This window comes from Struthio camelus, chromosome 3 (assembly GCF_040807025.1).
Source record: "Struthio camelus isolate bStrCam1 chromosome 3, bStrCam1.hap1, whole genome shotgun sequence".
NCBI classification, from domain to species: domain Eukaryota; kingdom Metazoa; phylum Chordata; class Aves; order Struthioniformes; family Struthionidae; genus Struthio; species Struthio camelus.
The window spans coordinates 2,037,836-2,054,411 of NC_090944.1; the positions used below are offsets into that span (position 1 = coordinate 2,037,836).

Here is a 16,576-nt window from a genome sequence, read left to right on the forward strand (position 1 = left end):
CAAACCCCACAAGATGCGTAAATTTGTTGGGGAAAAAAAAAAAAAAAAAAGATCTCTTCTCTGCCAACACCCTGTCACACTCAGAGCCTCAGCTCTCCCCATCACCATCTGGGAGATTATCCCTATCTTCTGTAAACACAGACGTGGGACCGCTCCTCCAGCGAACTGCTAGCGACGAGCATTTGGGAGAAGCTCGTTCTTCCTTGCAGATAAGGGCAGCTGAAGAAGCCACAAGCTTGGCAGCTGGAGAACGCACAGCAACGGCCCTGTGCCGGCAACAGGGAGCAGCTTCAGGAGGAGGAACGCTCATCAGGACAACAGGTTTGCCTCAAAGCAGATGTATTACAAGAGTGATAACACACACTTGGATACAAAGCACCAGGCAGCGCTCGTATACAGCACACCTCTGCCCTGGCTTAACCTCAGCCTGGCCCCCTCCTCTGCAGAGAAGTCTTGTTCTCCAGCATAGCAGCTCATTAAGGGTCCTGCCGGTGGCCACTCCAGGGTGGACACAGGAGCTCAGGTTACAGAGTCTCATTCCAGGCAGAGCCTGCACTCAAGTTGCTCCTTGGCTGTCTAACCAATGCCTTCAGACAGCTGCAACTCTGGGCTGGCACCAGTGTCACCCCAGGGCGGGAAGGAGCAGGCAGCCACCTTCCTGCTGTGTCCCAGCCCCATCCCATCTCCAGGGGGGTGAGGGAGGGAAATCATTTTCCCATGGATACACAATATGGAGCAACAACGTGCAGAGCAGGCTCCTGACTGCAGCCTGCCAATTTCTACTGCATCCCTGAGTGCTCCCTCTCAGAGAGCTTTAAATATATACGAATATGGGTCACCATCGCTTCCGCTACAGTTCAAAGCGATCAGCTGCAGTAAGGATACACAGATGGCAAGCACAGGAGTAGGAAAGAAGAACTTAAGGGGCCCAAGGCGGGGATGCAGTTAGAGGAAGATAAGCCAGAGACCAGCCTCTGGAGTGAGAGGCCAGGGATCAGGGTAGCAACGCTGGGGAGGAAAGACTGAGGGGAAGAAAACCACACACACAGAGGAAACCTGTTACAACAACGTTGTGATGGCCGAGGGACTTTCTTACTCCTACCAGAGCTGCTTCAGACTTGGAACAAGAGGACTGAAGTATCTGAGGGGGAGGATCAGAGCCTGAACAGGTAGTTTGCAAGTCAGAAAAGGGGGGAAACAGCCCTTTTCTAGCACTGAAGGAAGCAGAATGGAAGAGACCAGGAAGATATCAAAAGCCAGGAAAGAGGTTCTCACTCTCTCAGAAGGCTCCTGCTACAGTTTTAAGTGCGCTGATGGCCTAGGTGGCAGGGGAAGAGGAGGTGCCTGCTCTTGCTCCCCTTCTCCAGGCACACTTCCACTTCCACCATCCACTCTGTGCTTTCCTGAGGTTCCTAACAGGAGAATGACCAACAAATCCATTTCCTGTTGGATTAGTGAGCTGAACTGGCCACTTGCAGGTTGGGCTTCCCTTTTCAGGGACAGCAAGCCCTCAGAGAGGTGCAGCCACTCACAAGACTGCAGCCTCAGTCCCCTTTTTGGATGGCCACAAGGCTGGGGCAGAAGCGCATTGAATCCAGCACAGAGCTGCGTGTGATACTAATCCGTTCTGTTTCCTCCAGGAAAGCATGCAAGGCTGTGCAAGAACAGAGAATTCATGACAATACTAAGAAAAAGAATCAGTCGAAATTAAGTGTACCTATCAAAGCAAAACCCAAACCCACGCACATTAGGAAATGATTACAGATGAAGCAGGGCACTGCAGGGGTGGAGGAAGGAAGAATCCCTTCTACAAGTTCCAGCAGAGCCCATCTGAAAGGGACAAATAACACATTTTTTCCAAAGCATCTAATTCACTACAGAGTGAGGCACTGCTACCCAGCTATATCCCTCACTCCCCTTCTCTTGAGAGGGGGAATTTACAATTAACACAAATACAGACGAACAGGTGTTACTTTGTAAGCCCAACCATCCCATTCTGTGCAAGACAAAGCGCAGCAAGCCAAGTCAATTAGGCGAGCCCTAATAACACAGCCATGTTCTGAGCCAGATACTGGAAGTGATACTTTAATTTCTGTAATGTACTCAGGTTCTCTTCCAAACAGTTCCACCAAGCCAGATACTCACTGCTAATTAGCAGAGAATGGCATTTATGATGGGGTTCACTGTAGCCAAGATTCAACATTCAACAATAAATGTCACAGCAGACTTTCGGTCCAATTAGAGAGACTCAAGACGCACTCTGATCTTATCAGTTTCTTCTACCTGACAAGAGAAAAAGAATGTTTTTCACCATACACTCTCTCTCTCGAGAGAGAGAGTGAGGCCTCCCTGGGAAGCTATAAACCCTCAGAGTTCATTACTGTAATTTCCCAATATCCATTCCTTGCCAAAGAACACTGTTCATGCTGCCAGAGCACATGGGGGAGAATTAACTTCTAGAGAGCTACTTCCACCTGTGTAGAAAACAGTCCACTCTATTTAAGGCTGTTGTGCAAAGAAGTAACTTTACCCATCTTGCAACGCTGGGCCAGCACTCGAGGAAGAGCTGCAACGCAGCTCTCTACTGAACACGATGTGCCAACCTTGCCTCTTTTCCCCTTCTCTGACAGGGCTAGGAAGGCTCCTCCAGCACACAGAAAGGACTCAAACAGTCCAATACGCCAGCTTGCATACTACTGGAACCCACCTCCCCTAGTTCTCTTTCCTTTTCACATCCTTGTAGCCAGGAGTTTGGGGATTTGCTTTTTGTTGACCCTGACAACAGGGACAGGAAGAACCCAGCAGAGCCAGGAGGGCTCTGCCAGCTGCCTGCTTCCTACAGGGAAGGGCACAGAAACATACACAATCGTCACAGCAGACTCCAAGCAGGACAGCAAAGGGGGAAGTTGCATGCAAAGATTTCTTACCCAAAGCAAGAATGCAGAGTATCCAAGGGAGAGATTTGTAAAAGGGAACCTGAAGAGCAAAACATTGCTGAGGAGCCAGCTCTGCTTCCTACTCCTTCACTGCACACGTGCATGCAAAAACACCTGGTTGTAGCATGACATGCCCTAAACACCAGCTAGAGGCAGTAACCTTCCATCTCAGCATGGGACAAAAGCAGAAAAGCGGGCAGCAGTCAGCTGGGCAGGACAAGAGCTGCACCCTTCACCTCCACAGCAAGAGAAGAGCGGGGAGGATGCCCACTATGGGAGACGACAAGGACTCCACTAGCTGCATCCATTGCACGCACCAGCTGGCCTTACTAAGGCCTTTAGTTTTAGGGCATACAGCAAAAAAACACATAAACGGCAATGCACAAGGCCAAAGGCAGCTCCCCTCCCCAGAAAGGGGCAGAGGTTGTTTGCTAGCAGCACCGCTGTCAGCCCATGAGTTTTACAACAGATCACCATGCAGAAGAGCAACCTCTGCCTGACAGCTGATGCATCTGCTGCTTGTAAGTGAACACAGCCGATCTAAGTATTCCTAGACAAATCATCTTCTCATACAAGATCCCACAGAGGTTTGATGTTCCTCCCAGGCAACCCTGCATGACCCACTGTGCACTGAAGTAGCAGTGCATCTCTAACCACAAAGGGATTCCAGCACTAACCACTGCCACTAAGCAACTGAAAACGGAGAGACTGGGAAACCCCCATCAAAACATAGTTCTGTATCTTCAAAATCTTGTCAAGCAAAAGATACAGCCCAGAAACTAGATCCGTGGCAGTAGTGAACGGCAGCCCAAGCTGCTAGCAACAATCTCAGGATTACTTGAGACGATGGGATGTGGGCACACAGACTAGGTCCTGGGAAAGGACGAGCTCGACTTCACAATACATGTCAGAAGCGTTTCTAGAAAGGAAGCTAAATCTCTCAACCTCGTCTCATTGCTTAGCACAGAGCAAAAGCTTAGCAAAGGCTCATGGGGCAGGCTGCTTGTTTCCAGCTAACCTGTAAGTGCTCCTGCTGTCTCCTCCAACCAAGACAGCTGGGCAGTTTTCAGACCACAAGAGCTGCAAGGGACAGTAAGCTGGGCAGAGGTTCAAACCTGGAATTTAACTGAAGAACAGAAGAAAGGAGAAACCTCCTCTCTATCCTATAGCTGCTTGTCTTCAAAGTCACGAAATCTAGGAGGTCTTCTAGACTTTCTTACAGCATCCTCTGCAACACTGCAGCCAGAGCGTGCTCAGAGAGCACTGCATTGTTTAGAGGTAGCCACACACACACACACACACACACACACACACACACACATCCTCTCTGTTTCAGAGCAATTAAAGGAGCCTTTGGGGAAGGAGTTAGTGATTCAAGAACAGGGCCCAAAGGCTTCCCCTCCTCCACATCCTTCATCCTAAACGACCCTGCAGAAGAATGCAAGCTATTTGTCTGGAGGTGGCACAGAGTGGCCTTTTGTCATCACGACCTCAAGCCTCACATCCACACTGTTAATGCCCAAAGTCTTCCCTTTTGCTACCTCACTACCAGTTTTCTTGTTTTTCCATCAGTCTGAAGAGTCACTGACACACACCGATCTTCCAGCATTCTGGGGAGTCAACCCTGAAGATGTATCTTTATGGACTCATATTTCTTGAGAAGCCTGAAGAAGGAAAAACAAACAAACAAGAAAAACACACACACACCAACATCCTGCCATAGACAGTTTCCATCCATTTGCTTGTTGCAGTGTAGCATCTGTAGCCTTGCTTTCCGCGGTAGTTTTAAGTGTGCTATTCCTAGCAATTTCAGAAGTGCTGAGGAGATAGCAAACATTTTCCAAAGCCCATGGAAGGAAAGATTTCTTGCAGCCGAGTTAGAGGGGAAGAGCACCTCATCTGACACTGCAGGACAACCATGCTTGACAGATACTACTGCAAACCAAGTCGGCTAAGCGTGAACCTCCACGGGGACCCAGGGCTCACACGCTCTCAACCAAACAGCTATTCTAGTACGAGACTTTTTTTTCCACCCTCAGGAATAAGCGGTTGGAAAACAGCCTTCATTTTGCAAGATGAGGCAGGAGATACACCCTTCACCGCTAAAGGTGCCCTGCAGCAGCTGCTCTGGGCACCAAGATGTCTGATGCCATGGTAAGAGCACCAGCAAAGCTCAAGTAGGAGAGCTGGGATCTGCCAAGGGCCTCTGGGCTGGGAGAAGGGCATCAGCCCACAGCAGATCCCTCAGCCCAGCACAGGTAACTGCGGGGAGCAGCAGTGAATTAAACCTAGCACATAAAGCACTGCCAGCCACTCCCTGGCTCTCAGGCCACCAGACACCAAGAGGGCCTCATTTTACTGCTCACACAAGTAACATGACGAAGAGACTTTCTTTCGCAACAGCTATCGGCAAGAGCAGGCTGCCGGTAGCCTCCTTCACGCTGCTGCTCATTGCACGCTACCCTTGAGCGGCAATCACTGCCTCCTGCTCAGAAGCCAGGACATGGAAATGTCAGAGGAAGGATGTTAGAGCCCAGTAGTTTTGCTATAAAGAGTTCTCTCACTTTCCAAACTGCATTTCACTCCCTCTTACTGAACTCACGCTCACTCCCAAAGTCTTTGGGGCGAAACATCAGCCTGTTTCACCCTTTGGACCCAAATATGATACGTGTCATTGCCTTTCATCACACACACTAGCTCTCATGCCACATGTGAGGAACGGCACTCCAACTTTCTTCTTTCCTGGGGTTTCCTCCAAATCATAACTCTCTAAAATAACAAATATCCTTAAGGAAAGCCTGAGGTCCAGTCACCCACACAAACAGTCCCAAGGCTTTTACTTGCACTTATACCCAACTCACAAAATGAAGAAAACACACAAGCAGAGATCAATTATACGTGTGTCAAGAGCCTTACTACATAACACTGTTATCACTTGAGTATTTCCTTTGCTTCTATATGAGCTGGATGAAACAGCTACACAGTAAGGGTGCATCTGGTTGTAGGATGTGGTCTAAGAATAGTTACCAGTGACTGCATCACACTGGAAGGCCCCAGTGCAGAGCAGGACTCCACATGGCATTGATGAATAAAATGAAGTAGAACTGCAATTGATCCAGACCACACAAGGAAGGAAAGGCTGCAGGAAAGTTAGGGCAGATGGCTGGAATCCAAAAAGACAAACCAATGAAGCTGTCTAACAAACGGGACGCATTAAATTGCAATGCTCAGCCCTCGCTCAGTTAGTCTCACTTTCTGTAATTGCTCTCCACACAGTGGCAGCTGGCTTACCGAAAAGCACAGCCTCCCCGATGCACGGCAGTGAGTCACAAAAGTCATGATGCTGCAGAAAGCAGCATGCATCTCATTGAGACAGGCAAACACAAGTAATAGGAGTGCTGCATGCAACACACAAAGCCATCCTCCCACTCTCTTCTGTGCTGGCAGGGCTCCTGCTCACGCGCTGCACTCTGCTTTGGGCACCACATTTCAGAGGAGGCAGAGACAACTTGCAAAAGGGAAGAGTTATTTGTGTTGCTCTGTGAAAACAGGACTTAAGGACAGTCTGGAGGGAAGAAAGGAGTGGGTCTTCCTCCTAGAGAAAGCAAAGCAGGTGCAGATATAACAGGCAGAAATCCCTGTGAATGTTCCAGATGGTACCATTCTCCCCCTGTCCATAATTTTATAGAACAGAGTTGCCCAGAAGTCTGCCAGGAAGTGATTCCCTATCAACTGATTTGGGGAGAAGAAGAGACAAGGCATGCTCGAGAGGGATGATAAGAGGCTGTTTCCCTGTATGCATCCTCCTTCTAACAGACAGACTTCTAAGAAGCGGAGTATGACCTCTGGCATTCAAGTGCAACATTTATGCTCCTGAATAACAGTGTCTGACTACACCCCTCTTGGCAGAGGACATTTAATACTTAATAGTAACAGAGCATCTGTTTTGCTTATGTCCTCTGAAGGCCAACACATGCATCCTGCTCTACAGCCTTGAAACAAGAGTTTTATTTTTGACATCAAGAACCTCTGTCCTGCCAAAAGCATCAATCATTCGCACTGAACTGACAAGTCGGTGGAAATGCTGAGACAGACATACTTAGTGGTCAGAGAGCCAGACACAAACCTCAAGTACAGCATCCTGTACACTGTGGGGAAACTTTATCACAATTAAGCCAGGCACGGGTGCAATGCATTAGTTAGAACAGATGTACATTCACTCCAATAGAGAAGTCCTTCCCATTTAAATTACCCATTTTAGGTTAGTTCAACTTAAATTTTCTGCAAAGCTATGTCAACTACACCTGAATAGCGTGGTCTCCTACTGGAGGAGTATTCACACAAGAAGTTATAGAGGTATAATTAAAGACTCTACAATAACACTGCACTTTTTGCTGCACAGCTTCCTTGCACAGACAAGCTCTTCAGTGTTTCTCCAAGAGCAGATAAAAGACTGTTCTCTGTACAACAATCCCACCAGTGGGAATTGAGCCGGTCTGCGACAGGAGGAGTGCACACCTTCCTCTCCCACAGCCAGCAGAAACGTGCACTCTACAAAGCTAAAACCATCTGGCAGCTTCTGACTTGCCACTTTTCATACCCGCCCCTGGCAGCAGCACAAGGAACAAATCAGCCAGAGCTGCTGTAGTTATCGGTGGATCATCTTGCAAGAAGCTCTTCTGCTCCTGCTCTGTTAGCTCCAAAGACATCAGCTCCTCTTCAAGAGCAGGGACACGTTCCTCCCCTTAGATGCATGTTGCCTTCTCCACCTCACCCAGAAGCTGCTTGCTGTCCTCCAGATCTATGGTGCGTTGGCCAGGAGAGCTACCACATGAAAGCCCAGATTAAAGACAGAGGCAGCATCAAGGGCAGCAGGGACATTTGTAGTAGGAACTGACAGATCGTTCCTGTTCAGGATTTTGTTCTGACCACGCATCACCTTTTTGGTTTGTCTCACCTAAGAGCAATCACTTGTCCTAAGCTGCTTTCCAGCTCTGCTGGCTTTGAGCACGTATTCAAGTTACAGTAATGTGAGCCACGCTCTCAGGCAGCCTCCTGCACAGCTGCCATGCACTTCATGGGATACTTCCTCCCCTAAGGTTTAATGCAAGCCCACCCTAGCTACTAGGCAAAGAAAACAGCTCACCAGACAACTTACCTTTCTGTTATCTTGTATTATCATCACTATACATTTCATGCAGCACCTTTCTTGCTCTATCCATTCGGGGTGAGAGCTTGCACTGTCACAGAAATTTTCTGAGTAAGAACTGCTAGTGTTCAGCAACGGAGCAGTAATGGATCTAGATTCCTACGTTCGTGACATGGAAAGAGCAGAGCTGGACAAGTCTCAATCTCTGAAGCAAGGCTGGAAATCTGTGACCCAGTATTAGAGATTCATGCCTAGATCAGCCACTTTCTGAAGACTATAAAAGCAAAGAAAACAAAAACTCCCTAAGCAAACAAGACATCTAGGAAGGGAGCACTGCAAAGAGACTAACTGGGACTTCATTAACCCTAGAGCACACTGTTATGTCAGTATTAATTGCTTTTCTCAATAGAGTTTATTGCAATCCTCAGCAAAGAGCTTTCACCTAGAGGTGCTTACACTAACAGCATTATAGAACCCTGAAAAGCACATGACAGGGTATCAGCATACACAAGAAAGGATGCTCTTGGAGCACTAAGTGTGAACCTATCTGCTTTATCAAAGTTCCTATTGATTCAGTAAAACCACAATCTCTCGAGCAAAGCTACTTCTGCCAGTAAGACTGCACTCCTGCCTTCAGGGCATACACAGGTTTATTGGCCTCTGTTCATTCAGCTGCGCCAATGAGGGAACGATACCTCAGTCAGACACCTACTACGTGTTTCAGCACCATGCCATCTCAAACCAAGGCTAGTGAGTACAGTGTCAGTATGTAACTGGCAATAACAAGCAGTATACGTTGCCCTCACAATGCTTAACACGCTAGATGTTCCCTCCTCACTCTAGCCTGTGTTCAGAGTCCTATTAGCAGGTGCAGCTCAGACACGGTTCCCATCAGACGTGACTCCAGGAAGACCACAACTGGGGACCAGGTAGCTAGTATCTGTTACATGAGCGAGAAGGACACTGTGGTTGTTTGGACCCTACCAAGTTCAACTCCCAGCACCACCACAGGTTCCTGCTGCGGTTGGCCAAGCAGATGCCCCATGTCCAGAGGAGAGAGATCCTCCTCACCCCCCAGGTAAAGCAAGGAAAGGTAGCAACACCATGAACCATTCAGACACTGCTGGAAACAGGCTTAACACACTACAGCCTCCCTCCTTAAGCTAGAGCACTGTCTTCACAAGGACAAAATTAGTCAGCTCAAGGGAGCTGGCTCAAGGCTGAGTGTGTTCTCACCCTTTTTTTTCTTCCAGCACCCACACAAAACATCCACCTTTCACTGCTGTTCTAAATACATTGAGAATTTACTGCTGTATACATATACAATCTGTCTTCTGCGGGGAACCTCATGCAATCTGTCACATTGCTCAAACTCACACTGCAAAGTTTTTTTTTTTTCCAGCATGTCAGCAGAAAGGGAGGGTAAGAGCAAGCCCTGATCACCCCTGCCTCCACAGACTACTCTAGGAAGAGATCCAGACTAGCGCTGACAGCGTTAGATGACTATACAAGAGGACACTTTGCATGCTTCGCTTCCTGAGCGCATCAGACTTGTCCTAACCGCCCTGCAGGTTTAAATGACACCCCAGGAACCCCCTGGAAGGGAGGACAGCAACATGGCCCAATGAGACTGCTACTAGAACAAGAGCAAAGCAAGGAGAAGGTGAGATGAACCCTTTTAGTTTCACTGCTGGTGTGGGAGAGGAAAAAAAATACACTCACCTCCACCACACCCCCACACCCCAGTGCTCCCCTGTACTAAGGATGCCACATGCTTTGGCCCAAAGCCCAGCCTCTAGGGATTTAAATCACAACATACAGCAGAGCCTGTCAGCATTTACAGCAGCTTCTTTCGAAGGGGCCCAGTGTTTCAGAACGAGACAGACCTGGCACGCTCACGCCAGGAGATAAGGACGACCTGCAGCACGTTTCTGCGGATCGGACTGTCTGCGTGGAGCAGCCATGCAACAGAAACAACACGGCCCTGAGCTACGCAGGCAGGGGAAGTCCCCAGGACTGGGCCATGTGCCTGCCACGATGCTCAGATGCAGGACATCCCAGATACGAGTCACCAGGCTGACCCAACTGCCCCATTCATCAAAACAACTGCAAATCCTCCCTATCCAGGTGACCAGCACAGTTGCAAAAGGCTGCTACCATCATCATGACCCTGCAAGAGCACAGCCAGGTGCCCAGAAGGCAACCTGGGGAGAGAAACACCTTCCAGACCGAGGTCTGCACAGAGCTGGGATGGCAAACCTGCCATGCTCCAGCCCCACACAACAGGCCCTGTTTGCTGCAACCCTGCCTCCTTCTCCCAGCAAAGGGAGGTCCCAGGGAAGGGGACGGCCCCTGGAAGGCCCCAAGCCCTCCTTCTCCCAGTTGGGATGTCCTCTGGCCAAGGGACACCCAGAGCTCTCTCCTTGGCCCTTCCAGCATGGGAGCAGCCACAGCACAGCCTGGCAAGGTGCCCTCCTTGCTGCATGCAGTGACATGCCACAAAGGCCCTGCTTCACCACATTACTCCCAGTCCATCCACGGCAGTGGGGTACAGACAGACTGGTGCAGCGTTGCTTGCAATCACACCTGCACTGCATGCAGCATTGCCCACTCCCAGGGATGGCCTAGGGGTGCAGGCGTTGTGTGCCATCACACCACACAGCATGACATCGTACCGTGCTACGCTGTACCGCATGCAACATGCCCCCAGCCCAAGAAAACAGCCAGAGGCGCACAATTTGTATGCAATCACACTGCCACTGCCTTACGCTGTATTGCGCTGCATGCAAGGACTCCTCCTTCTTGGAGGGGCGCATGCTTCACGCATGGCCACGATTGCATTGCGTTGCATGCAGTGCAGTACAGTACGATCAACACAATACTCCCCCAGGAATGGCCTGGGGGTGCAGGCTGGACGTGCACAGCCATGCTTACACAGCACAGGATCACAGCGCATTGTACCGCATACAATATCCTCTGCCCCAGGAACAGCCTGGGGGCGCTGGCTTTGCCCGTGTCCACACTCACACTGCAGCGCACCGGATCGCGCCCCACAACACCACCTTCAACGCAAGGGACGGTCTGTTGCAGGAGGAGGCACCTGGTACACAGCCACGCTCACCCTGCGCTGCATCACACAGCATCACATACGGTGTGGTTTCTCCCCCGCGTGGGGAAGCGGCCAAGCGCTGATCACTCTGCACTGGACCCCTGCTGCATTGCACGCATCCTTTCCGCCCCCAAGGGACGAACAGCCTGGGGGCATCCCCGGGTATACAGACACGCTTGCACCACGCTGTGTGGGACCCCACAGCACTGCATGCAGTGCAGCTGGCGGGGGGGGGGGGGCAGCTTGGCCTGCAGCGCGTGCCACGCTGGACCCCACTGCACTGCACACAGGCGGTGGGGGGGGGGGGAGTAGCCGGGGGGGGGTCCTGGCTTTCTGTGCACCCCCCCTCCCCCTGTCCCAGCCCTCCCCGCCTCACCCACGGCGTCTCCCACCGGGGACACCGGTGGGTTGTGGGGGGGGGGGGGGAAGAACAAGACACACTCAGCATGGAGCCAAGCTTTCACTGCACAGGACCTCACGATCCCTCTCCCCATCGGTGGGGGGGGGGGGGGGGGACGTTGCAGGCAGCCACTCTCTCACCGCATCGCATCTCCCCCCCCACGGCACCCCCACCGCCTCCTCCCTAGGCCTCCCCCCAACAGGGCCTCCTCCCCCCCGCGGCCTACCCCCCCCCCCCCGGGCCGCAGGGAGCGGCCCGAGGGCGCGCACAGCCGCGGGCGGGAGGGAGACGGAGGCCGGGGTTTTGGGGGGAGGGGGGGGGAAGGGAAGAGCAGTCCGGTGCCCCCCCGGTACCTTGTACTTGCTGAAGCCGGCCAGCTGCTCGGCGCTCACGTACTCCATGGCGCCCAGGGCGGCCCCGCCGCCGCCGCCCGGCGCGCTCCCACTCGGCCCCCGCCGGCTCCCGTAGAAGCCGCTCCCGCCGCCGTTCGCCACCCGGCGCGCGCACCACTCGGCCCCCGCCGGCTCCCGTAGAGCCGCTCCCGCCGCCGCTTCCTCCGCGGCCTCGGCGCGCGCCCTGACGTCACCGCGCGCGCCCCGCCCCTTCCCTCCCCGCCCCGCGCGCCGCCATCTTCGGCGCGGCGCGCCCCCTGCCGGGCGGCAGGAGCGCGGCGCTCGGCGCTGCACAAGATGGCGGTGCCGCGGCCAGGCCCTGGGCCGCGACGGTGCCGGCGCCCTCGCCCGTTGGCGGGGGGGGGGGGGGGGGTGTTGCAGCTTCCCGGGCCTCCTCGGGCACCTCCACCAAGGCAGTAGCCGGGCGCTTTCTTCGCCTTCGGGCCGTCCCCGAGGCAGCGGTCACCACATGTCTGCCGCCATGCCGGCGGGGGGGGGGGGGCGGAGGACGGACACCCACTGCAGGCCACCCAGCCTGCAGCGAGCGTCCCCCTCCAGGGCAGGTCACCCCTCTCCAGCGCCCTTCCCCAAGGGATGGTGCCACGTCCCCCGTGACCGTGCCTGCTGGCGATGCCGTGAGCGCCGCCCGAGCCATGTGGTGACCGGAGGCAGGTGTCGTCGGGCCTCTGGTGTGACCCAAAAGGAGGAAGCAACCTCTTTGCTCTGGGGCTGGACGCCTTGGAGCACCGTCGGCCTGTGAGCAGGGCGACTTTGGGAGCGTCTGCAGCCTCTAAAACGTGCACAGGTGCCTGCACGCACGCCACCTCTACACGCATGTGCACCTGCACACCACCGCTAGGAGCTGCCCACACGCACGTGCCCACCACCGCTAGTCACGTCTTAGCCAGCAAGCTGCTACCCATCGGTAAACAAACAGAAGGAAGAATATTCCTGCGTTGCAGTTCTGCTCATCTTCTTCAATTAACCTGCATTTCTCTGCTTTTTTTTCTTTTTTTTTTTTTTTTTCTGGGATCCTAGCTTGATCCTGCATCCAGCTCTACTGGTGTAACTTTGGACTGACTCTGCTGTTGTTAGTAGACTTGTACCAGGCTTGTGTCTTCTCTGCAGCAACTCTCCGCTGCGATTTTGTAAGCAGATGTAGGGGCGGTGCTGGTCACTCGGCTCCTTCGCATCGTGACGGCCGCTGCATGCGGTGCCCAGCCTCACCCAGGAGCACTCCCCGTGCTGCCTCGACAAGGAGGAGGTTGTTCAGCGAAGACAGCTTCACATCGTGAGTCCTAGAGCCCAGAGACTGGTGGGGAGGTGGGCAGGATCCATGCAGCCCCAGATACTGGCCACGTCACTGCAGTAGCTTCTTAAGCTAAGTAGAGGAATGCCACTGTGGTCTCTGAGACCCCAAAGGGGGCTGCAGAGAGGAATGAGTTGCTGTGGATTGACCACCCTGGAGTGATCCTGTGTCCAAGGTGGTCTGATGGTGACGTACCATCACAGGCCTGACTCAGTTTTCCTTTGTCTGGACTCTTCCGGTTATACTCTACTGACAAGTTTCATTTGCACACTGAGGTCTCATTCACATGCATTTTCTCTAATAGCTTGTTTTTAAGTTTTATTATCCTTGAACTTTCTTGCTTTAGACCTTATATTTATTTATATTTACTTACAACTCCTCTTTTGGGGGCTCAGTTCAGAGAAATCTAGCAGAACATCAGTTTTCTCCTTTTCTCCTCCAGGGCACTTCCGATGGCACCAGCCTCACTGTTCAGGCCACTGAATGGAGTCCTGGATCGCAGACACCCACCACACAAGCTCAGACTGAACCCTACCATGCCATCCTTCTTCCGTACTCCAAAACACTGTAAAAAACAGCATGTACAGGGATTGCGGCATTTTAGAAATGCTGAGGGGAATTCATCTGAACCTGCTGGGTTGCAGTGTTGGTCCCCAGCAGGTTTGATTTACCACCCTCCTAGCTTGTGAAAGGACCAGGAGGCATGCCCCATCCCGATTCTCCCCAGTGCCTGTAATTGCCACCCAGCTGGACACCCAACTCATCTGGGCCATCTTTCAAAAGCGTCAACTTGTCATCGTTCCCAACACCACTCCCATCCTGCCACAGGAAGCATACCTTGGGGTTCCCTTTTCTGACAGATCCCAAATGCTGGTGACCTGCAGATGAGGAAAAAGCCAAAAAAAAAAAAAAACACAACAAAGCAGAGTCCCAGGTCAGTAGACGAAGAGCTACTTCCAATGAGTATCTCTCTAAAGGTGGAGATGACAAAAAATTTGAGGCTAAGGGTAAATCCAACAGATGCCCAAGGAGACCATGCCCACTGGCCAGCCCCCACCAGGCCCACTGCCAGAAGACAGACGGATGCGACTTGCTCTTCTCTGTCCCACCACAGCCCTTCATGGCCCTACTGCTCACTCCCCCCCACACCCACACTCACAGTGCTGGGCGAGCTGCTCATCTGCACACCACTATCGCCATCCCCACCACGCAGGCATGTCCGCTTTGAGCACAACCAGACCATGTTCCTAAGTGAGGAAGGCCATGAGCCGCTGGATTGCCTCCCCAAAGCCCCACACATCGACTGGCCAGCGCACACCCCATGCAAGTCCTTGTGGGAGCTTCAGAGGACTCCAGAAGGGCACCTGGATATGCATCTCCCTCCTGACAAGAAGATGAGCATGAAGGAGCCGCAAGGCAAGGAGGAGATGGTTTGGGCAAGCAGAGCGTTCAATGCCTGGGCAAATACACCATGAAAGCACCTCCTTGAAGTAGATGCAATTCTCCCATCAGACCAGTGCCCTTGTTGGAAGTGAGTGACACACAACTCTGTCCAAGATTTTATGGGAATGCAGAGTGATACTTGTTCCAAAATCTCACCAAGGCATTTGATTTCAACTGTACAGCTGGTGACTGTTGCAGGATTATAGAAGTGCCTCTCTCTGTGCCATTCAGTTGCCCCAAAAACCTCAAATGCAAAAAGGCACAAAAAACCTACAGCCCTCTCTTTTCCTGCACACTCCTTGGAAGGGGAGTGAGTTGGGCAGCATAAGGATGGGACCAAGGTCCGTGTCCTGATCCTCCCTCACCCAGCACATACCTGTGCTGCGAGGGAGCCGGCTCCCTCGGCCACACCTGGGAGCCCCGCAGCAGCATGCCTCAGAGGTGCCTCCTGGCCCGGAGCCATGCAGGGGGCTTGCGCCCTCCCCAGCGGCCCTGCACGGGGTGGTGGGCAGCTCAGGGAGCCAGAGGGGCCTCCCCCCCACACAAAGCAGAGCAAAGCCACTCTGCAAGCTGGGCAGCGGGGCGGGGGGCCCAGGGGCAGTGCCTGGCCCTGCAGCAGCTGCCTTCCCAGCAGCCAGAGAGCTGCTGCGGTCATCGCTGCGGGCAGAGTGCTGAGTTGGGGGCTGCCAGGGCCCGGGCACAAGGGCCACAGGGGCACCAGGCAGCTGCAGTGGGCCAGGGCCCGCGGCACCCGGCAGCAGGGCGTGCTGCAACGTGCCGTTGCCTCCTCCAGGGTCATGCCGCATGGGGCTTTCTGGAAGGCACCAGCCCCATGTCCAGCATTTCCTGCAGAGGGCCCGTAACAGCAACCGGGCACTCGCCCAGCCCTGCCTTGCAAGTCTTGGGCCGGCTGCTGCCTGTGCAGCCATCCAGGCAGCGCCAGGGAAAGGGCCTGACTCCCCGGCCCGCCCCAGGACCTGGCAGCTCCTCAGCTGCACAGCCATGCAAAGCCGACCCTCGCGGCCACCCAGACGTGCCACCAGAGCCCGCTGGGCTGTGAGGCATCGGCGAGTGTGCGGTGTGCTGGCCCTGGGCAAAGCGTTTGGGGAGCCAGCAGTGCTGGCACTGGCGGCATGGCCAGCACACAGCATCGCGGCCGTGCCGCGCAAAGGCCACGGGCTCGGCATGGGCTTGTCAGGGACGACTCTGGGCTTTGGTTGGGCTTTGTGCTGGCGGGAGCTGTGTTGGGGCTGGCCTTGGCGGGCTGCGCCTTGTTGGGGTTTGGGTGAGAGCAGCGTCAGGTGGGGCCTGGGGGTGCCCTGGCAGACAAGGTGTGTGGAAGTGATGTGGCCATGGCATCACAATGCCGGGGTCTTTCTGGAGGTGGGGCTGGGGGAAGTGCCGCTGTCACTTTGCCTGCGAGCGAGCGAGCGAGCGAGTGTGCGAGCGAGTGCGCGAGCAGGTGGAGAGCGTGGTGTTGAGCTGGGGCGAAGGAGCGAGGCAGCGGGGTAAGAGGTGGCTCCTTCCGTCTCTCTGCAGTCTCTCCTCCCCTCGGGGCGCTCTCCCTGGCTTTGTCGCCCCCCCAGCGCCCACCACCCGCTGCACGCTCCCTCGGTGGGCACAAGTGCCACAATCAGGCAAACGTCCCCGCCGCGAAGCCCAGCCACGCTCGGGCACCATTCTGCGCCCTTGCTGCTCACCACCCGGTGTCCCCGCGTCACACGTGGGAAAGCAGCGGCGGGAGCGGGCAGCCAGGCAAGGCCGACGGAGTGAGGGCACCGTGCCCTGCTTTTTGCAGAGTTGCTCTCGGCGGCCTTTGGCTCTTCTCCTGGTGTCAG

The 16,576-nt window shown here is 53.8% G+C and overlaps 1 protein-coding gene across 2 annotated transcripts in view; it reads right to left on the bottom strand.

Annotated features, from left to right (window-relative positions):
- The window catches only part of SELENOI (selenoprotein I), a 37,544-nt gene extending 25,417 nt beyond the window's left edge, over positions 1–12,127 (bottom strand). Inside the window, exon 1 of one of the 2 annotated variants that reach the window (XM_068936672.1) lies at positions 11,948–12,127. In XM_068936672.1, coding sequence (XP_068792773.1) covers positions 11,948–11,995 — 48 coding nt within the window. In that variant the 5' untranslated portion in view covers positions 11,996–12,127. Of the gene's footprint in view, positions 1–2,145; positions 2,271–11,947 lie in introns of those variants that run through there. The other variant, XM_009669659.2, reaches the window with a different exon arrangement.
- Positions 12,128–16,576: the final 4,449 nt, after the last annotated feature.